The 20614-nt window shown below is 59.0% G+C and overlaps 1 protein-coding gene across 1 annotated transcript in view; it reads right to left on the reverse strand.

Moving 5' to 3' along the window:
* Positions 1 to 214: 214 nt before the first annotated feature.
* DNHD1 (dynein heavy chain domain 1) overlaps positions 215 to 20614 on the reverse strand; it is a 66141-nt gene continuing 45741 nt past the window's right edge. Inside the window, exons 27-45 of the mRNA XM_084974816.1 lie at positions 17552 to 19157; positions 17142 to 17350; positions 16744 to 16948; positions 16563 to 16665; positions 13369 to 13518; positions 13004 to 13186; positions 12464 to 12895; positions 11834 to 12287; positions 9263 to 9553; positions 8987 to 9142; positions 8653 to 8831; positions 7553 to 8515; positions 7169 to 7355; positions 6869 to 6991; positions 6578 to 6779; positions 5790 to 5881; positions 5514 to 5633; positions 4540 to 5315; positions 215 to 4393 (exon numbers count right to left, since the gene is read on the reverse strand). Coding sequence (XP_084830942.1) covers positions 4043 to 4393; positions 4540 to 5315; positions 5514 to 5633; positions 5790 to 5881; positions 6578 to 6779; positions 6869 to 6991; positions 7169 to 7355; positions 7553 to 8515; positions 8653 to 8831; positions 8987 to 9142; positions 9263 to 9553; positions 11834 to 12287; positions 12464 to 12895; positions 13004 to 13186; positions 13369 to 13518; positions 16563 to 16665; positions 16744 to 16948; positions 17142 to 17350; positions 17552 to 19157 — 6782 coding nt within the window. The 3' untranslated portion in view covers positions 215 to 4042. The remainder of the gene's footprint in view (positions 4394 to 4539; positions 5316 to 5513; positions 5634 to 5789; positions 5882 to 6577; positions 6780 to 6868; positions 6992 to 7168; positions 7356 to 7552; positions 8516 to 8652; positions 8832 to 8986; positions 9143 to 9262; positions 9554 to 11833; positions 12288 to 12463; positions 12896 to 13003; positions 13187 to 13368; positions 13519 to 16562; positions 16666 to 16743; positions 16949 to 17141; positions 17351 to 17551; positions 19158 to 20614) is intronic.

Consider the following 20614-nt stretch of genomic DNA (forward strand, 5'->3'; position numbering starts at 1 on the left):
TCAAAACTGGCTCTAAATGTTTATTAATTGCAAATGGAGTATAACCATTAAAAATTGTGAATCACTGGGAGTTCCCTGGTGGCTTAGCAGTTAAGGAGTCAGTGTTGTCACTGCTGTAGCTCGCGTTCAATCCCTGGCCTGGGAGATTTTGCACGCCTTGGGCACAGCCAAAAACAAACAAATAGTAACCAAATAAATATTGTGTATCACTCTCTTGTTCACATATAACATTTATATGGCACATCAACTGTATTTCAATTTTAAAAGTGCAAAAAAAGCAGGGCTGGGGGAGCAGGGGGCGTTGACGAGACTCGCAGGATTGTTAGGACGATGGTTTGAAAGTGACTATTCGACTGCCTGGTGTGTGGCAGGCGGGATCTGCTCCCCAAATGGGTTAATCTGTTCCCTCAAAAGGCCCATGTCACTCCCTCCAGGGCTGGCACCAACCTGTCTTCCAGCACCTGATTCTGCCCAGGGATGTGGTCATTGTCCATCCAGAAACAAGAGGGGCCTCCTCCACCTGCTCCCGTACCCCTAGAGAAAGCTCTCTTCGGTAGCAGGTGCCAGAACCTTCCTTCTAAACCATGGCTTAGATCCTCAGGGCTGGTGACGACGGTGCCCAGTGCTGACTAGATTATTCCGTGCGGGTAAAAGCTCCGTGTGAAGTGCTGTCTTAGGCACCATCCAAGAGGATTTGTCATCCTGAAGTTTTTAAAAGTTCTCTAATTCGAAATGCCTTTCCTTCCATGGCCCTCGAGCTCGGGCTCACAGTCATATGGCCTAAAATGGGTCCAGTTTCCTCCCACAAAGTGAGAAAAGAATGTGAAAAGCATGTCAAGTGAAGTGAGAGCTTGAAGCCCGAATAACAGTGTACGCTGCCTAGAACAAGAACCAGGTATTACTTGGTTGTAAGAACTACACACTAAATTTCTTTAAAGAAAGAAATATATACTATAAAGTTAAAAAAAAAAAAAACTGGCTCTGACTTTGTGACCTGGGAATCTGCATCTGCTTCTCGATCCATAAAAGAGAATAATAATAATCACACCTATATGAGAGCAACCAGAGCTTCTTGGGCATTAGTGGGCGAAACTGGCATTTTTTTTTTCTATTTCAGACATTCCCCCTATATATCCTATTTCTGCATGTAGCTTTCAAATTAGACTGAGTAGCTGAGCACATACGCGTTTCAGGTGAGCGAGAGAGCACCGGTCAGTGAGCTCTCTCATCTTTGGACTGTTAGCGCAGGGGGTGTACGGAGCGGGACGCAGCTGTCCGCACAACTCTGGGGATGAAGATGCAATTTGGCTCCTTTTCAATTCCTGATCTGATTCTCCTCACCAGTCTCCCTCCTATCCCCCACCCCCGGCACTGGATAGGAAGAGAGGAATTTGGTCCAGTCTCTTTAGGTTTCCTGTTTCTTTCCGAAATACATGCCCAGAATTCCACATTCGACCTTTGCTTCCCTCCAAAGTGGCATCTGGATGGAGGGAGAAGGGCTTCGGTAATATCAGAGGAAGGGGTCCCCAGCCTAGTACTGGTTCCGGGGTGTGCACGGGCTGGACTGCTCTGGGTCTGCCTGGCCCAGTTCCGCACCTGGGCGTCCTGCCAGCATGTGCTTCTAAGGCCTGTGAGTGCGTGGTCCCGTCTTTTTCAGCTGTCAGGGCCCACGCCCCTCCCTCCAGTCTGGCCTCCCCCAAACAACCCTGTCTGGAGCTACAGACCCCAGTTGCTCTCTGCTTTGTACTCCATCCAGCCTAACAGCCAGTTCCGTTTCCACACCATGTGGGGGTCAGGCGACGCACCTCCCTGTCCGTGCCACTCTGCCTTCTTGGGCCCTGGGGGTCACAGTAGGTCCGTGCTGCGAAGCAGTTCCCGTCTAAAGTCCCAACCGCAAAAGGGCAAAAGCCTCTTTGCCTTCAGTACCTCAGTTTCCTGCTCCAGCCCGAAGTCCCGGACCAGGCCGATGTTATCATGCCCCCCGACCCCGTGCCGGGCCTCCACTCCTTCATCCCCCCACCCATCAGGACAGGATGGGACTTAGTTCTCCCCTTTGTCCTGTGTCTACTCCTTCCTTCCTTTCATTGTTTGAGACTTGACTTTCCCAAGGGGATTTTAATGTATCTGGCAGATAATTTCAAGAGCGAAACTGTCAAACCTGGCGCGTGTTCCCTGCGGGCATTGTATTCCAGCTCTGCTGCCATACGGCCCTGATTTTATCATCTCTGACTGACGGATAGCAGCATTTGTTGGGCATAATTCAAGAAGGAGTTTCAGTCACGCATGCCTCAATGAAGCAGACATTTAAAAACTTAAAAATGTGCTAGGTAGAAAAGAAAAAAAATTCAGTCTAGAGAATGATGTGTGTGCGTCGAAAATATTGGGTATTAACCAATTTCAGACGGCTTTACTTGCAACTCACTTCTGTTCCCTGTTCCCACGGGGGAGAGAGTCGTGATGGGAACGTGGACAGAGGGCTCGTCTATCCCAAAGGCCGTCCTGACCCCGCACTAAGCCCCCCGCGAGGAGCAGCCTGGCGCTTGGTTGACAGTGGAAAAGAAAGAGGAGGGTTCCCGAGGAAAGGGGACGCTTCGGTCTCTCTGCTGTTGCTAAAGGCCGTCAGTCGCCGTTCACGGGCCAGGGAGCAACTGTGACGAGGCTGCAACGGATGCTCAGCCCACCCCGTTGTCTGCATCTCCTCCCACCGCGTAGCCCGGACCTAAGCGCACAGCGAGGGAAGGGACTTGTACCCCGTACGTTTGGGCGGCAACGACAGGAGCCAGTAGAGTTGGCTTTTTGCGCTGCTGTCTTCTAACCGGCTTTTCTCAGAGAGGTTTGCCCTGTGGTAGCTGCAGCCACGCGATGAACAGTAACTGAACACGTGGAAGCAGAGCTCCCGATCCCCCCTCACTCAGGGACACCGTGATCCGTGCAGCTGCTCCGGCTTAAAATCCAGGAGTCGTCCTAGATTTGCCCTCTTTCCTCACGCTTCCCCTTCAGTGCATCCGCCCGTTCTGCTGGCTCCGCCTCCGGAGTACTTCCTAAATCCACCCCTTCTCCATCGCCAGCGTAGGACCCTGGTCCAAACTCCACCTCTACCGAACTGCTTCAGTAGCCTCCCAACGCATCTTCGTCCCTGTTTCTCTGGATTTCCTTCCATCCATCCATCCTACCATTGAAAAGCCAGTGTGAACTTGGAAAGAGATCATTTCCCGTTGAATACTCTCCAGTAGAGTCCGCCTCGTGCTTTTATAAAGTACAAGCTCCTGTCATGAAAAGGCTCCAGACCTTTCCACCCTTTGGGCCCCCTCTGCCCCTCACTCAGTGCTCCAGCCACCTGTCCTGTCCCTTGAACACCCCAAGGTTCTTCCTGCCTCAGACCTTTGTACCTCCTGAGGCTTTACCTGAAACCCTCCTAGATCTTCAAGTAGCTCCCTTTCGAATACTCACCGAGCCTTCCCTGACCACCACACGCGAGGAACTGCTCTCCTCTGGTGACTCTGACACACCCGCCTGCTTTTTCTTTATAGGGATCTTAGAAACATCAGATTTAACTCATTATATGTTGGCCTTTTATCGTCTGTCTCCCGGCATTAGGGCAACCTCAGCGGGGCCTGGAAGAGCACCTGGTTGGGAGGACTGCTCGTAAATCTTCGTCGAATGAACGTAGGACCTTGTGCCTTATTTTGCTTTTGTTTTTGTGTGTGGGACCCACTCAGAGAATCCATCCTGGGGGAGGGGATGCCTGGCCGGGCAGGACCGAGGCATTCCCAGTGATACTGCTAAGTGCCTGAAGAAGTCATCGCATTCCAAAGTCTCTTTAAATATTCCTTGTGGGTCTAGCACAAGTGCTGAGAGCACAGGCGAGGTCCTGGGTGTTACCCCGCCCCAGCACACACCCTCTTCTGCCTTCATTGTCAGCAGGCCTCTCTGCTGCCTTCCCCCTCAGCGTGTCCTGTTCTTGGTGTGCAGGCACCTTCCATTCCTCCTGAGCCTCAGACACCTTTCATCGGCTCCCTCCACCTTTATTTGGGCGGAGGGCTCAGGGCAGGGGCGGACTGCACACATGGACCCTCCGCTGCGCGCAGGTGGCGGGGCTGAGCTTGGTGGGCAGCGGCAGGTGCATCAGGATCTTGCTGCTGTGCAGCCTAGTGGTGCCCAGGGGCCCTTCCATGTACACAGGACAGGAATACACAGCCAGGCCGGCTGGGTGTCGCAGCTCATTAGCCCCCGGGGCCAGGGCGCTGACGCTGACCGGAGGCAGAGGGCTGGGCTGGCCGGAGGGACTGTCCTGCAAGGCCCCTGCTAGCGGGTCCCACTCTGCGTTCCGGAGCTGTAGCCCAATCAGGAGCACCCCCATCTCTGGTGCCCTGGGATTCGGGCCGCTCACCACCTGGGGGCGCCAGAAACCGGTCAGGCAAGGCTCGCGGCCGAGGGCCTGGCGGGCGGATCCGAGAAGCAGTGGGGCAAAGGCGGGAAGCGGCAGGGTGGGGTAGCTGCGAGGTGGCATCGGGCATTGGAGGGACCGCACGAAGATACCTGGAGGTGCAGCGCGGTGTTCAGCTCCTGACGCTTATCGGGGGGCTGAAAGGCGCCCGGGCCGGGGCAGCCAGGTTGACGCGCCAGGGCGACCACGGAAAAGGCAGCCTCCCATCGCAGTGACAGCAGCAGGCGGCGCGGGTGGCAGAAGGCTGACAGGTGAAAGACGCACTCCGGTGCTTGGGTTCCCACCCGCAGGTAGCGAGCCAACAGCTGCCCGCGGCGCGACAGCTGTCGCAGCCAGAGCCAGGGCGGCTGGGGCCCGGCAGGTGCGTGTGGTCGCCAGGGCGGGGGCAGGCGGCCGGTCCAGAGGGCGCAGGCCACGGCCGCGCAGCGTGGGGAGGCGCACGGCGGCGCGCCCTGCAGCTGCTGCTGCAGGCAGTCGAGGTCCCTCTGCAGCGCGCCCGCCAGCCGGCCCAGCTCCAGCGCCTCGGCCCGCAGGAAGCCGTCCAGCGGCCGCGGCGCGCTCAGCCACCCCCCGCCGCCCTCCTCTGGGCGCGCGGCGGCGCCCAGCAGGGCCTGCAGCGACTCCAGCCTCCGCCTGGCGTGCACCAGGCGTTGCCGCAGCCGCCTCTCGGGGCGCCCGGAGCCCCCGCGGGCCGCGGGAACCCAGGCGGACGAGGTTCGCTGCAGCGCGCGCAGGAGAGCGCGACTCTGGCGTCGCAAGAGCCAGCTGTGGGGGCCAGCACTCAGTCCGCAGGGCCCAGGGTCGGCAGGGGTGGGCAGGAGGCGCATCTGGGCCTTGCACTCTTCCAGAGCGTCCAGCTCCCCTAGTTCTTGGGGGTGGAGTGGGGCGTGAGAGGCCAGACCCAAGAGAGGAGGCCTTCCTGGGACGCTTAAGCCGTGGTCCCGTAGCTGTGCACACTGCTGCCTCCCCCGCCCCCCTTACTGGAATTTCTCGTGCTATTCCCCTGAGGAAGGTGCCATTTCACCGCTGTTTCCCAGCCCGACACAGATACCCGACTGGCGCTTACCTGGGCTGGGCATCAGAGTGGCCCAATTCCCGCTGCTGGGGCTCAGGCAGGCTTGCGTGAGGCTAATCAGGGCCTCCCTGTCCTTGTCATCTCCCACGGGACCCCCATAGAAAACCGAAGCTGAGGATGAGGTCAGAGCCCCTCGGTTCCAGCCCCTCTACTTTGCAGCCCGTCCCACACCAGAGCTGTGGTTATGTCCCATCTCAGTGCTCCCACCCCTACCCCTTTCCAGGCTCCCCTGGGCTGGCGAGCACACTGGGGCAGGAGGCATCTCACCGGCCAGCTCCCGCATGGCAGCGCTGGGGTTGCGAAGGCTGGCCGCCAGCTGGCTCTGGGTCTGAAGGACCTGGGTCAGGGTCTCTTGACTCCTGGGAGCAGAGAGCAGGAAGCAGGGTCCCAGCCATCCCGATGCTGAGGGCTCTTCACACCTTTCTCGGGAGCTCCAGCCCCACGAGGGCTTTCTCAGCACCTCAACTATAACTGCTTTCAGCTGAAATCATCCCCCCACCCCCAGCAGCCACCCAGCAGTACAGGGCAGAACTTGGGGCGCCATCCTTGACGCCCACCTTTCCTCTCCTTGGCCCTGCCCCCGTGCCGTGGCCTTGTTCCTCCCACAACTTCTGCTGGCCTCCAGCCCGGCCCTGTCTGGTCTGTTCTCCACGCTGTAGCCAGAGTGATCTTTCCAACAAGCAAATCGGATCCTGTTTCTTCTCCTCCTCAAAACCCTTAGTGGCTTCCCACCGCCCTCGGGATCCAGTTAGGCCGCTTGTCATGGTCTCAAAGGCCCTTTGCCATAAGCACCCCCCCCCCCGCCAGCCCACTGCCTGTCCCCTCGGCCATGCGGGCGTCTCCTCCCTCCTGCTGAACCCTCGCTCCCTCCGCTCGCAATGGGGCCGTCTCTGCTGTCCAGACTCAGTCCAGAGCGAGACCCCAAAGTCCTTGGGGAAGCTCTCCTAGGTGTTCCCTGGCCCTCCCACTTGGGAGCTCCACAGAGGGGAGTCCCGGCATGTGAAAAATACTCAGTTTGCGGAGTGAGGACAGAGCGGACGGGCGGGGGCTCTCACCAGCGCCCCCTGTGGGCCTGCAGCTTCACCCCGTAGAGCTGCCTGTGCAGCAGGAGGCCGTGCAGGAGGAGCAGAGGCAGTGCTCTGGTTGGGGGCTGCACCCAGGGTCCTTGCTGGGCTAGCTCCACGCTGTCGACCAAGACGTGGCCCAGCTCCAGGGACTGGTCCCAGAAAACAGGCATGGAGTGCTGAGTCAGCACGGCTAGAGGAAGGAGATGCTGAGTCAGCACAGTACGGCTGCCCTCCGGCTCCAGTCTGAGCGCCTGGGGTGGGGTGGGGGGAGCTCCTCACCTGGCAAGGAAGTGGTAGCCTCTGCAGGCACAATAAGCCAGAGACGGAAGTCTCTGTGGACAGCGGTCACACTCCTGCTTGCTTGTTGAGCTAAAAGCAATTCTAACTCCAGGCCCGAAACCACTAGGAGTCAGACATGGGGCTGAGATCAGCGGCTGCACAAGCCTAGGATCAGACTTGAGGCTGGAGGAGTCGGGAGTCAGGTACAAGGGGATCGGGGATCGGCCACGAGATCTGGTTCAAGCTCAGGCCCAAGTGGAGGATCGGGTCCCAGAAGCCATCTCCAGGCAGCAAACCCACCCTTGGCTCCGTCCAACAGCCCCAGCAAGGGCTGTAGCAGCTCTTTGGGCCAGTGTGGCATCAGGTGGCAGTTCTCTAGCACCAGCCAGTGCCCCTTGTGCATAGCCTGGCAGAGACTGCTGACCACGGCCGAGATGGGGTCCCAGGCCTCAGAGCCCAGAGCGATCACCTCCAGATGCCTCTGCCCCTGGGGACAACATCAAGAGGACAGAGTAGCTCAGAGGGTCCTAGGGTGACCCAAGAGACCCAGCGTAGGGCCACAGATGACCCCAAAGTCCCTGAGTAATCCAGAAAGATCCACGAGATGCCGAGAGCGGGGCCCCACACCCATCCCGGCTCCCGGGAGCCCAGTCGCCCTGCGGCCGAGACGCGATAGGCTCAAACCTGCTCCTCTTTGGCAGCCAGTTCCTGGAGGGCAGTCAGGGGATGCAGGGCGGCGGTGGGGTGACCAGCTGGTGGCAACAAGATCAGCACGGGCTGCGTGGCCTGACTACGTGTAAAGGGTATGGTGGGGGCACCCAGGTTTTCATCCAGGGGCCGGCCCAGCAGGCTGGTGGTGCAGGCTGCCAGGGCACTGGCCAGGCGCTCAGGTCGCAGCACACGCCACAGGATCAGCTTCTGGAGGAGGCTGAGTGGGTCTGTCCCGGGCCCGGGTGCAGGACCCAGCACTGTGGATGACAGCGACAGGTAAGCCTGCCAGGTGCTGGCGTGGTTGGCCAAGGATGCACACAGCCCTGCAAATGGGGGCAGCAGCTCCAAGACCTTACACTGGTGCCAGGCCCGCAGCCCCAGCCAGGCTGGTCGAGCCACACCTGAGACTGACTTTCCGTAGCCTGTGCTGGGAGAGGCTGCCAAGCCAGGCCAGAACGCCAGCCTCTCGAGCTCTGGTGCCTTCCTTGACGCCTGAAGCAGAGCCAAGGCACCCAAGGCGCCCACCAAGGGCACTTGGGTCCGGCCCAGGGTAGCGACAGTGCTGCCCAGTAGCTGGTGGGTCAGCTGTCTTTTCAGCTGCAGCAGGTGGCAGCGTAGTTCCTCCTGCTCATGAATCTCACCCTTCACGCTGTTCAGAGCCCGCCTGGTGGCTGCCAGGCAGTCCTCGGGGCTCATCCGGAAGAGCGGTAGCAGGTTCTGCAGTGGGCTGAGGACCTTGACAATGGCCATGCCATGCCGGGCCACGTGCCGATATGGTGCCCACACTGCCACAGCCTGCAGCCTCTGCTCTTCCAGCTCCTCAAAATGGGCACGCAGCTGACACAGCCGCGCCTGGGCTCTCACCATGTGCCGCAGGAACCTGGCTGGTCTCTGATGCGCTGGGCTCTGGAGCAGCAGCATCGTCAGCAGCCGCTGCTACAGAGAGTCACTTGTTGCAGGGATCTGTCCTCCTCTCCCACACAGCCCCCAGGCAGCGTCACTCACCTCCACCCCCGTACCTGGGATCAGCCCCTCCAAAGTGGATCCAACCCACAGACTGGACCCCCAAGCACCTCAGCAGCCTCCAGAGCTTCCCAGGCGTCCAGGAATCGGATCTGCAGGTCCTGCCAGTAGCTCTGCAGCTCAGGACGCTCTATGCACAAGATTTCATGCAGCATCTGTTCTTCTAGGATTTCCATGTTCGTGCCCAGGTCCAGCACATTCAGCCCCTTCAGCCGTTCACAGCCTAGTGCTTGGAGTCACATGGGAGATGCTTAACCCCTTCTCTTGGGCAGAGCCAGGGTGGGGGGCACAGGGAGTGAGGCTCCCTGCTGCGTGCCGTCCTGGGCCAGCCTGAGTGAAGCTGGGGCCCCAGAGCTGTGTGGCAGTGCACCCCCTGGGCCTCACCTTTTCCCAGGGCTCCAAGAGGGAGGCTGGTGCTCAAATAGAGACAGAAGCCGGGCTGCACGTCGGGCGGGCTCAGCTCTTCCCGCCGCCGCAGCAGCCACTGCAGCTCTGGGCACCCCAGGCCCAGCTCCACATTGGTCAGCAGCACGGGCAGGCCTGTGAGGGGGCCAAGGGCACTGTCTCCCCTGTGCCAGCCCCTGGGCCCTCCCCCACGCCACGCACAAAACCTGGCTCTGAGCGGCCCCTCCCTGGCTGAGCGGGAGGACCAGTTCTCACCACCAGCAGCGGCCTCCTGGAGCCGAGGCCCCAGCTCCGGGTCAGCTCCTGAGATGACGAGGAGGAGGCGGGGAGGCGACAGGGGCTCAGCCTCCTGCCTCCCCGCCTCCTCCCCATCCTCCTGCTCCTGCTCCTGCTGCTGCTGCTGCTCCTCCTCGTCCCCCTCCTCCTGGGTCTCGCTCTCCTCCGCCTTCGGCTCTTGCGTCTCAGCACACTCAGTGCTGCTATCACCTTCCTCCTCCAGGGCCTCCTCTTGGGCTTCCTCTGCCTGATCTTTCTGGAAGCCCTTCCCTGTGGCAGAAAGACAAAGAGACGCTCTTGCCGGGGCCGTCCCAGCAAATCTAGCTGGGCTCCTTGCAAGGTCCGTAGCTTAATTACATCTGCAACGCCTCTCGTTCCGAACAGGGTCACATTTATAGGATCCAGAGGTTAGGATGCGCATCTGTCTTTTGGGGTGGCCACCATTCAACCCACTGCAATGTGATACACCAACATACGAAGGATCGTAGGTCAGAAAGACAGAAGAATCTGGGTGCCTGAAGGCAGCATGGAAGCCCTGCACCTGCTTATGGCAGGCCTTCCTATAAATGTGAGGTGGGTACATCCCCTTCATTTAAACCGTGACGAGCTGGATTCCACTTACTGGTCATGAGAACATGCCTAGGGATGTCGCGAGTCGGGGGCGGCGGGGGGGGCAAAGAGGATTCGCTTTTTCTTTTCTTTACTGGGAAGGTGGCCAGCCTGTAGGGCGAGTAAGAAGGTAGCTTTCTGGGTGGGGCTTGGACCGTGTACTCAGTGAACTCTCATGGATTTAGTAGAAGCTCCTGGAACACGCTGGCGACTTAGCTACTTAGATGTGAGAAACAGAAAAAAGCTTTAAGGAAATTCCTCTCTTCTGACAGCAACCTCAGAGCACAGAAGTGTGCACCTTGTTGACTTTATAAAAATGACTCTGTACCTCGTGGCTCACGGAATAGGAAATTGCGGGCTGTTGGAGGGATCTGGAGAATCAGGGAGGCCCGATGCTCCAGGTTCATCCCAAGCATATCTCCGCGCATTCCCGGCTTGACAGAGAACCTCGTCTCTCTCCCCGATGGCTTTAGACACAGCCTGGTTCGCTCCACGGCCAAAGAGCCTGAGCTCGCCCTCAGACGGTGTTCTCACCACAGCTGTGAGGTGAGGGCTGAGGTTTAGATGCGTGACCGTTACTCCGAGGCTTAACGGCATTGGTGGAGCCCCAGAACCAATGTTAAGAGACAGAGGCTGGAAGGCGGGGTTTAAATGCAAGAATGAGAATGTATCGAGATCTCCGGCTCCGGTTACTCACTCGTAGGGTCCGTATACATGAAATCTGCAGGGAACACGATGAGAGGGTCTAGGGGATTCGCCGGAAAACCCCCCGTCTGGTAACAAGAGATCTGTGTGTGCTTAATTTTAAGGCAAATCCTAAGCCCCCATACCCATTCCAACAGGGAATGGACACTGATGGGAGAACAAAATGGGACTCGTGCCCAACCTTCTTTCAGGGGTGGCTCTGGGGACCTTTGGCCCGGAGAAGGACGCTCTCCATCAGCACTCAGGGCAGCCGAACCGATGACTGTTATCTGGGTTTGATTTTGCTTCACTCCGGGGTATCGGTATGGTGCGATCTGGCGTGGGATCTAGCTTAGGTCACAGACTCGCAAAGAGCCGCATCCAGAGCTGATCGAGAGCAGCGAACATCATTCAGCGTTTCTGGACTCGGAACTGGGGGCAGCAGCTCCATGTTACTTGGGGGTGTCTCTCAGCGGAGAGGCGGTAAACTAATGCATAGTTACGCGCATGAGAGTTGCCTAATGGGTGTTTTTATGATGCTCTGTGTGGGCACAGCAGGAAGGGGCGCTGGACAGTCGAGGGGACGGACTTAGTAATGCCAGCAGGCAGGCACTGACGGCGATAAGGACTAACATTTCTGAGAATTATGTGTTAGGCACCGTGGCCGCCTTTGGATGAATTACCTTAACACAGCACTTTATGAGACGGGTATCACCAAGGCCCCCATTTTATCGGCACATGAGTGCAGGCTTAGAGAGAGTAAATACGTCGCCTTCGGTCACACGGCACAGGACAGATACCGGACCCGAGAGTCTGCTGCGGAGCGCATGTCACAGACCCTACACCTTCCGTTCGTAGATTGTATTATTCTCACCAGTGCAGCCCCCAGCTCCTCCTTCTGGGAAATAAACACTGTCCTCGTTGCCCTGGGCTCTGCCCTGATGGGGCCCTGACCCAAGCACAACCAATAGAAATATTTCCCCAGAATTCCCCAGCGTGGGATAAACCTGAAGTCCAAGTTCCTTGCAGCGCTGAGCAAGACCAGGGAGGTGGACGATCGGGGGCAGCCAGGTCGACCCAGAATCATTGCCCTATGGGTCCCCAAAGCAACTGGGACCTGGCTGATGACATCTGGGACACCCTGGCCACAGGGACTCAGTGGCTCCACCAAGGGGACGATGGTGTGTGGTCAGAGGGTGGGCAGCTTTGCAGCCTTGTATTTACTGGGCCCGGCTTCACCTCTGCCCCCACGGGTACCTGGGGCCAAGCATCCAGCCTCTTCTGGAGGCAGCGGGTTCAGCCAGATGGGGGCCTGGTGGCTGGGGTCCAGCAGCAGGGGCCAGCGACAGCTGGAGTAGTGCGTGCGGCTTCGCAGGAGCAGCGCTGCCAGGCGGGCTGACTTTGCCTGGGGCTTCAGCGCTCGGTCCCACTGGAACTGTTCCGATTCCGAGCTCAGTGAGGACAGGAGGCTGAAGGGAGAGCGTGTGGACAGCAGGGGGTTCCTGGGCGGCTTAGTGACCGGTTTCTGCACGTGCTTCAGCGCCTGGGCCACGTCATCAGGGCCCAGGGGCTCCGGACAGCCCCTGCAGAGAGCCAGCCACTTGTCCAGCAGCTCCTGTCGCCGCGCCACTGGGAAGGGACCCAGGTAGCTGATGGCAGCAGAACACAGGAGGGCATCGCCAAGCACGGTTGTGAGGTGTCTCTTCAGCTTCTGGGGTGGAGGGAAGACCGGGGGGTGGGTAGGCGGGGGGGGGGGTACAGGCCGAGGGGCCATGGCGAGGGAGCCAGGCATGGTGTGGAGCCTGGCAAGGGGGGCAGGGAGTGGGGCGGCCAAGGGGGCAGCGGGGCGAATTGAACTGGGGGAGGCAGACCTGGGGGGCTGGTTACCTGGAGCTCTGTGGTCCAGGAATGCATGGGTGTGAAGAGTGCGGCCTTGATGGACCACTTGCAACCACGGCCGCTCTGCGTCCGACTGAGCATCTCTCCCACGTGCCTGTAGGCAGCCTGGGCCTCCTCCAGCTTCTTGGTCAGGGCCAAACTGTGCTCTAGCATCTCCTGGGCCTGGAACTGGTAGTGGCCCAGGCGGGCCTGCTCCCGAGCCAGGGTGGCCTCCACCTGCCGCAGCAGCAGGCCCGTGGCCAGTCCTCGGCGCTGTGCCAGCCCGTAGCACAGAACCGCCCAGAGCCAGGCTGCCAGGCGAGCAGCAGGTACGCTCACCGCCCCCAAGGCTGCGTCGCTCATACCTGGAGCCTTCAGAGCTCGGCTTAGCTTTACCATCTCCGAGTCGGTCATCTTCTCTTTGGGAAAGAACACCAGCTCCTGGGAGAGTGTGTGGTAAGAGGGGCGGGGAAGCCACAGAGGCTCTAACCGCCCCCCTACCCGAAGGCTCCCTGTTAGGGCTCCATTGGCTCCTCCACTGAACCCCACCTGATAGAAATCCTGAGTGCCCAACAGCTGCTTGGCACTGGCCCAGCCCGTTTCGCGGTGGAACAGGTCACACAGAGCATCGGTCACCTGGACCACAGCCCCCGGGGGTGCTCGGTAGCTCCGAATCTCCTCAAAGTCAGTCACCTGCAGCTGGCTCAGGGGCCCCAGAAACGCCTTGCCCATCTAGAGGAGGAGAGACGGCCTCTTCGGGGTTCTTCCCGGAAGGATCATCTTTCCCCGGGGTCTCCTGAGGGGCCACACAGCAAGCCACCGCCTCCTCCCTGACAAGTCAACCCATCCTCTCCCTGGGCATCCGAGAGGGGGTGTCCCCTGCCAAGAGCGGGGCGGGTGGCAGCAGAGCCCACCTGCTCCAGGAAGGCCTCGTGCTGAGTCCGCAGGGCATCGTGCTGCTTGGTCAGGTTGCCAAGGAAGTGCTCCTGCTGCCGACACTCCGCCAGCTGCCGCTTGTACAGCAGCTTGCTCTGCTCCAGCTGATGCTGCACTTCGCCCAGGCTCTGCCAACAGAGTGCAGGCTCTGCCGCTCCAGCTCCTGGACAGGCGGGGCCCAGGGAGGACCTCGGGGGCTCGGACTCAGATGAGCTCCAGCCTTGGTGGTCAGGGTGACCAAGCTGAGCTCCAGATAGGCCGCAGATCCATGCTGAGCCCCGAAAGCATCCCTTACGGGTCTGTGTGTCACACACCCAGTCACGCAGCCCCGAGTGGATGCTTCTGACCTACTACCGGCCTGGGCAGGCTGATCCAAAGTCCGCATGCTTAACCCTTGGGCTACATACATTTTTTTTTTTTGGCTTATTTTAGGGCCGCACCTGCAGCATATGGAAGTTCCTGGGCCGGGGTTGAATTGGAGCTGCAGCTGCCAGCCTACACCACAGCCACAGAAACGTGGGAGCTTCGTCTGTGACCTACACCACAGCTCATGGCAATGCCAGATCCTTAGCCCACTGAGCAAGGCCAGGGATTGAACCCACGTCCTCATGGATGCTAGTTGGGTTCGTTACCGTTGAGCCATGACAGGAACTCCTCTAGTCTTTCTTGATGCTTCAGAGCCCCTGGACTCAGCCTGTCCTTACAGACTGTTTTGTAATTGCCCGCATGAGCTTCTGTCTTCTAGTAAACCAGGCTCCGTGGATGCCAGAGCAGTGCCTTACCTTTTTTATTATAAGGAGGCCATCTAGCCTAATACTAACAGATGCCAACATTTTTAGGCTCTTGCTATGTGCCAGCACTTTGAAATACTTGACATGTGAGATCTCATTTAATTCTCGTCCTATAACCTCCCTCTGCGTTTTCTCATCCGCAAAATGGAAGAAACAGTGGCCTCCTTGGGAAAGCTGAGGTGAGAATTTCATCTGTCTACCCAGACATGAAACCTACATGCAGACACAGACAAGGATATTAACGAGCGTCTGGACAGCAAATACAGGGTTCCACGGACTTTTGTTGCACACAGAGAGGAAATGAATGAATGAGCCGACTGGATATGAGAGGGAAGGGGATGGAGAGGGATCCAAACGGACCCCTGGGACGTGGCTGAGGTGACTGAGTGGACGGTGGTGCCGCTTCCGGGGCGGGGGGGGGCGGGGGGCGATGCTGAAAGAAGTACACACTTTAGTGGCTGTTGAGGAAGTGCCCCTGAGACCATGAACCCTCTTATCCAGGCTCTGAGCTTCTTATGCTGTGCTCTCGTGTTGTAACTGACCCAGGGATCAAAGAGCAATAGCACCTCTAAACCAGAGCAGCAATTCCTGGGATTAATCATCAGGGGAGCGTAGGGTCCAAGACGAGAAACCGGAATTTGGAAACCATGAGAAAGAGAACCCTGTCCATCTACGAACGGCTTCACTCTTCTGGGTCGCAGTGGCTCTGGGGCTTCAGTCTAAGCCGGTGATCCTCCGCGGTGGGAGGCAGGAGGCACCTGTGCTGTGAGGACCGCCGAGAGCACCGTCTACACCGAGCACAGTGAAAACCGTGTAGGCAGACACCCTAGAGCCCACCGGAAAGGCAGTCAGATGCTCTGCTCCTGAGCTGCTCACCGTCCACCTCACTGTACTTATCCCTGCGCCTTCGTCAAGGGCTTGTGTACGAGGAATGGGAAAAAACGCGATTTTAGAATTCTTAATTGAAAACGAAGGAAAAACTTCTCTTTCTTTTATTTTTTTAGGACCCACCTGCGGCATATGGAAGTTTCCAGACTAGGGGTCGAATCAGAGCTACAGCTGCCAGCCTACGCCACAGCCACAGCCACGCCAGATCCAAGCCGCCTCTGCCACCTACACCACAGCTCACGGCAACGCCGGATCCTTAACCCACTGAGCAAAGCCAGGGATCGAACCTGTATCCTCATGGATACTAGTTGGGTTTATAACTCACTGAGCCACAACGGGGACTCCCCAAACTTCTCTATATTTTGTGATAACTTTTTAAAATGACTTTTTATGGCCTCACCTGTGGCATATGGACGTTCCCAGGCTGGGGACTGAGCAGCTGAGCAACACCGGATCTTTAACCCACTGCTCAGGCCAGGGCTAGAACCTGTGCCTTTGCAGCAACCCAAGCTGCTGCAGTCAGATCCTTAACCCACTGCACCACACTGGGAACTCCTGGGAAAACACTTTTAACTAAGAGTGTTCATCTACAGAAGGTGTAATGACCCCACTGCCACCAGTTTTAGCTAGATATGAATAGTTTGTTTTATTCAGATCAGAAAATGCTCTGTATAAGAAAGCAACAGGAGGAATTCCCGTCGTGGTGCAGTGGTAACGAACCTGGCTAGTATCCACTAGCATCCATGAGGACATGGGTTTGATCCTTAGCCTCGCTTACTGGGTTAAGGATCCGGCTATGCTGTGAACGGTGGTGCAGGCCCGGAGCTGCAGCTCTGACTTGACCCCTAGCCTGGGGACTGCCATATGCCACGGGTGCGGCCCTAAAAAGACCAAAAAAAAAAAAAAAAAAAGGCTGAAAACCATTGTGGAACCGTACTGGGGAGAGGGGAGGAGAAAAGCCTGTCGCTGGGAGTGTCCTGAGGAGGGTGACAGGGACATTCAGGTCACTGAGGTCTAGTGGGCCACTGCAATCCATTCCCAGCCCTGACCACCTGCGCCCCCCGCTGCAGCCCACGGTGCGTGTCTCTTGGTCTCTGCGCTGCTTTGGGGGAAGTACGTGGTGCAGGGACACAGCGGGGAGGGGACGACTTCCAAGGGCGAGCCGGCAGCAGCGGTGGAGAAGCGAGAGGAGGACTCGAGGGCGAGGTAGCCTCGAGCAGGTAACCCTGCCCCGCCCGCAGGGGACTCTGTCAGGAGCGGCCAGGGTACGAGGGACAACCAGAAGTGGACGCTTGAGTCCCCTGCGTCTGGAAGAATCTGCCCACTTTCAGTCGAGCCCTGAGACCTCTGAGCCTGAGCGGCAGACAAGCGGCAGCAGGGATGAGCGACCCCTGGGCAGGGGGGCTCTCAGGAGCCTCAACTGAGCTTCTGGAGGGCTGGTCCCCTGAGGTCCCCTTTGGGCCCCCACTCTGACCCTGCTGAGCAGGCCTCACCTTGCGGGAGCCCTTCAGCTGCTGCTTCAAGCTGCAGATCAGGTCGGCCTGGGCGCTGTGCTGTTCTGTCAGCACCCAAAGGTTCTCCAGGGCGTTCTGGATCCTGGAGACACAGGGTGCCAGTGAGTGCACCGAGGGAGCCGAGGGAGCCGAGGGAGGCTCGGGGGTGGGGGCCACTCACCGCTGGGCCTTGTCTTCTAGCCGCAGGGCCATCTGTCGCTGCAGCAGCACGAAGGTGTCCAGGAAGTCCAGGAAAGTCTTGGGGGTGACGAGTGCCAGGTCAGGACACAGGTGCCCCTGGTAGCTGGCGGCCGAGAGGTGGATGAGAGCCATGGCTTTGGCCACGCTGGGAATTGAGGCCTGGAGGTCCGGGTGCTTCAAGGAGTCTGTAACGGGCATGGCTTTAGCCTGGACGTGTGAGCTCTTGGGGAATAAGAAAGAAAAGGGGCCCTCTCCCGGCGCAGGAAGGTGGGCAGAAAGGGAGAAGGGGGCTCAGCGAGGTTCTAGAGAGAGAGGCTTGAGTACGGATCCTCTTTAGAACTGGCCGAGACGAGCGGCGAGGGCAGCTAGAGGGCTCACCGTCCTCAAAGCGTGGGCTCTGGGCACCCTCCAGGCGGTGCCGGGCCACGCTGACCAGGGAATCTTGGTCCCAGGGTTCATAGCGGTCCGTGCTGGCCACGGCTAGCTGCAGGAGCCTCAGGAAAAGGGTGGAGGGCAGCTGTCTCTGGGCCTGGGCATCGCCCAACAGGATGAACAGGTGCAGGTGGCTGCACACTTGCTGGTAGAACCTGCGAGGCAGGAGCTTGGATACCGGCCTCCCCTGGATCCCCTCTTGCCCGCCCAGGTCCCCCCGTCACAACCCTGACCCCTTAGTGCTGACCTTCTGAGCCCTCAGCGTAGCCCTTAGCTTTGGTTCGGTTGGGTTTGGGCCTTTGTGGCCAGGATGGAGCAGGAGCAGAGCGGCCCCTGGGGGAGCTTCCTGGCCTCACCTCTGCAAGAGCCCTTCCTTCCTGCTGTTCTGCTTGGCACCGAGGTTCTCTCCGGGGAGATGCTCTTCCATGCGGTCCAGGTCCGCCTCCGTGTACTGGTCAGGGAATGAGCCCGAGGTGGCCAGGGCCAGCAGACGATGAAGGCTGGTCGGAGCCACATCCTCGGGCACCAGCAGGGCCACCGGCTGGCCGAACATGCCTGCATGCCAGCTGGCGTCCTGCAGACACTGGAGCACGGCCCCCTCTGGCCCAGATGGCAGGTGGAAGAGGCGGGCCTGGCAAATACCAGCAGCCAGAGTGACGGCAGCACGGCGCCCAGTGCTCTGAGCCCCCGAGAGCAGGAGGCCATGCTGCCGGGGCCTGGCCAGCACCCGGACCAGGCGGGCCACGTGCTGGGCCATCGAGCGGCACCGGGTGAGGTGGGGGCTCAGCTGCAGCCGAGAGGCCGAGGTGGCCAGCTGCTCCTCCAGGCTCTCCCAGGGGCGCTCCAGGTACAAGCTGGAGCTCTCCGAGTCGGACCCCACCATCAGCTCCCGACTGAAGACCAGGTCTGAGGGCTTTTCCTGGGGACGGAGTAGGAGCACTGGTAGCAACAGGGGTGAGATCAGGTCTATCTGAGTGGCCTTCTGCCACCAGCTCTTGGATTTATTCGGCTGGAGTCTGCGGCTGGAGGCCCCACTGCCTTCCTCCCGGCCTGGCTCCTGATGGAGGCTGTCCGTGGGCTCCTTCTTTCCCGGCGCTGCGGGTGGTGCCGCGGCACTGGGCGGCGGGTCTGCGGGGACTTCGAGGCCCCTCGGGTCGTCGTCCCCCTCCGTCTCACTGCCGCTGCTGCTCAGGTCCTCCCACGGGGCCAGCTCCCCTTCAGATTCCACTTCGGGCACCTTCTCCTCCTCCTCCTCCTCCTCCTCCTCCTCGCAGCCCTGGTCCAGGCTCTGGGGCGCCGGCCCACCGCAGAAGACGCTCTGCGCGACCTCTAGGAGCAGGTTGGCACAGAAGGAGCGTTCCCCGGGGCTGTCCAGCCGGTCGCAGAAGGTCCTCTGGGCCTCGTGCAACCAAAGGCGCACAATATTGCGTGTGGCCATGGCGATCGCCAGGCGGGTGCCCCGGAGGCCGGACACCCGGCGCAAGTGCTCCTGGTGGCTGGGACAGTCCACCGGACCCCGGGAGCCTGCCCTGCTGGGCAGCAGCTGCAGGCTGCCCAGCAGCTGGCCCACGGAGTGCGGAGAGAAGCGGTAGTGCGGGCGGAGGGGTGAGGGCAGGAAGCAGCGGCCCACGGCCTCCCAGGCGCCCACCGAGGCCTGGACCAGGGCTTTCGCTAGAAGGCCCTGCCGCTCCACGGAGGAGAAGCGCTCAAGCCAGGCCTGGATGCCGGGCGCGTGCCTGCCCAGCAGTGTGGCCTGGGTCATGCTGCCCAGGGCCAGCACCGTGAAGAGTCGAGAGAGGCGCGGGCACAGCGGGCGCTCGCAGAAGCCTGGCACCGTGGCCGTGGCGAGGAAGTTGACCCCGGGCTGCAGCGTCTGCAGCTCCAAGGTGTCGTGGGCGTACACCGTGCCGGCCATGGCCTGGCGCAGGGTCTCCAGCACCGGCTGACAGCTCTGCTCCGGGTCTGAGGGGGGCGAAGAACAGCGGGGAGACCAGGCGTGAGTCCGCTCGAGCGCATCACCCGCCCCCCTCCCCGGCCTCCCCGGGCCTGCTCCCGGCACACGGCGTCCCAGGGGGTTGTATGCATCTGGCGTGTGGGGACCTGGTCACGTCTGAATAAGCTGTGGTCTCTCCCTCTGAGTGAGGGGTGTCGTCCCGCTTCTCCCCAAATCCCGCCTCTAGGACCAAGGACAGATTTGTGGGCAGACAGCGAGTAGGAGGGTTTGGAAACTGTGGCTGATGGAGGCCTGATCTGACCACGGCAGACAGAAAAGTGCCACCATCGCAGAGACGCTGGAGTTACAGCATGTGCGCACTTTTGTCAGGTCAACTTTATTAAGACAGTATTGCCGTAGAAGAAAATGTACCCCTTTTCAGGAGCTCCCCAAGTTCTGACAGATGTAGAGAGCTGCATTTTCATCCCCCCACACCCTGTGGCTGTCAACCCCTCTAACGCACTGTCCCAGGAATTTCAGTCTGGTCTGCGGTGGTCGATCACTGCGGATTAGCTTTGCCTGTTCTAGAACGTCATACACAGCGTACAGTTACCAGGTCTGGCTTCTTTCACTCCGCATGATTGGAGAGTCTTCCCTGTTTGGTGTGCGTCGGTAGGTGGGTGGTTCTGCCTCCTTGCTGAGTGATGTCCCATCATGAAAAGGTCACGTTTGTAGATCCACCGACACTGATGGTTTTTTCAATTGTTTCCAGGTTTTGACAACTCAGACTAACGCTGCTATGGACACTCACGCGTCAGTCTGAGAGCAGTCCGTGCTTTCATTTCACTTGGGGAGTTACCTGTGAGCAGAACTCCTGGGTCTTATACATTCAGTCTGTTGTATCAGTTGACACTCCTATCAGCAAAGTGTGAGGGTTTCTGTTGCTCTACGTGTTGCAAACACTGTTTCTTATCAGTCTTTCTAATTATAATCTCCCTGGTAGGTGCTGAGTGTTATTGCATGTGGTTTTAATTTGCAGTTCACGGATGCCTCATACTGTCAAGCGCCTTTCCATGGGCTATTAGCAAGCATACATTTTTCTTGTGACGTGTCTGCTCAAGTCTTTTAGCTGTTTTTTAAGTATGGAGCTTTTCTTCCTGAGTTGTAAGAGCTTTTTATGTGTTTAGGTGTGAGTCCTTTGTCAGATACATGTATCATGAAGATTTTTCTGTCTATGGTTTATTTTTGTCATTTTCTTAACAGTGTCTTTTATTTTTAAATTTTTTACTTTTTTTGCTTCTTTAGGGCCATATGGAAGTTTCCAGTCTAGGGATCAAATTGGAGCTGTAGCCGCCAGCCTACACCACAGCCACAGCAATACCAGGTCCGAGCTGTGTCTTCCACCTACACCACAGCTCAGGGCAACACCGGATCCTTAACCCTGGGCGGGGCCAGGGATTGAACCCGCGTCCTCATGGACACTCGT

This window comes from Sus scrofa, chromosome 9, assembly GCF_054392235.1.
Source record: "Sus scrofa isolate SSC_HxYL_T2T_F1_AM1 chromosome 9, Sscrofa_HxYL_maternal_Yorkshire_Landrace_v2.0, whole genome shotgun sequence".
Lineage (NCBI taxonomy): Eukaryota > Metazoa > Chordata > Mammalia > Artiodactyla > Suidae > Sus > Sus scrofa.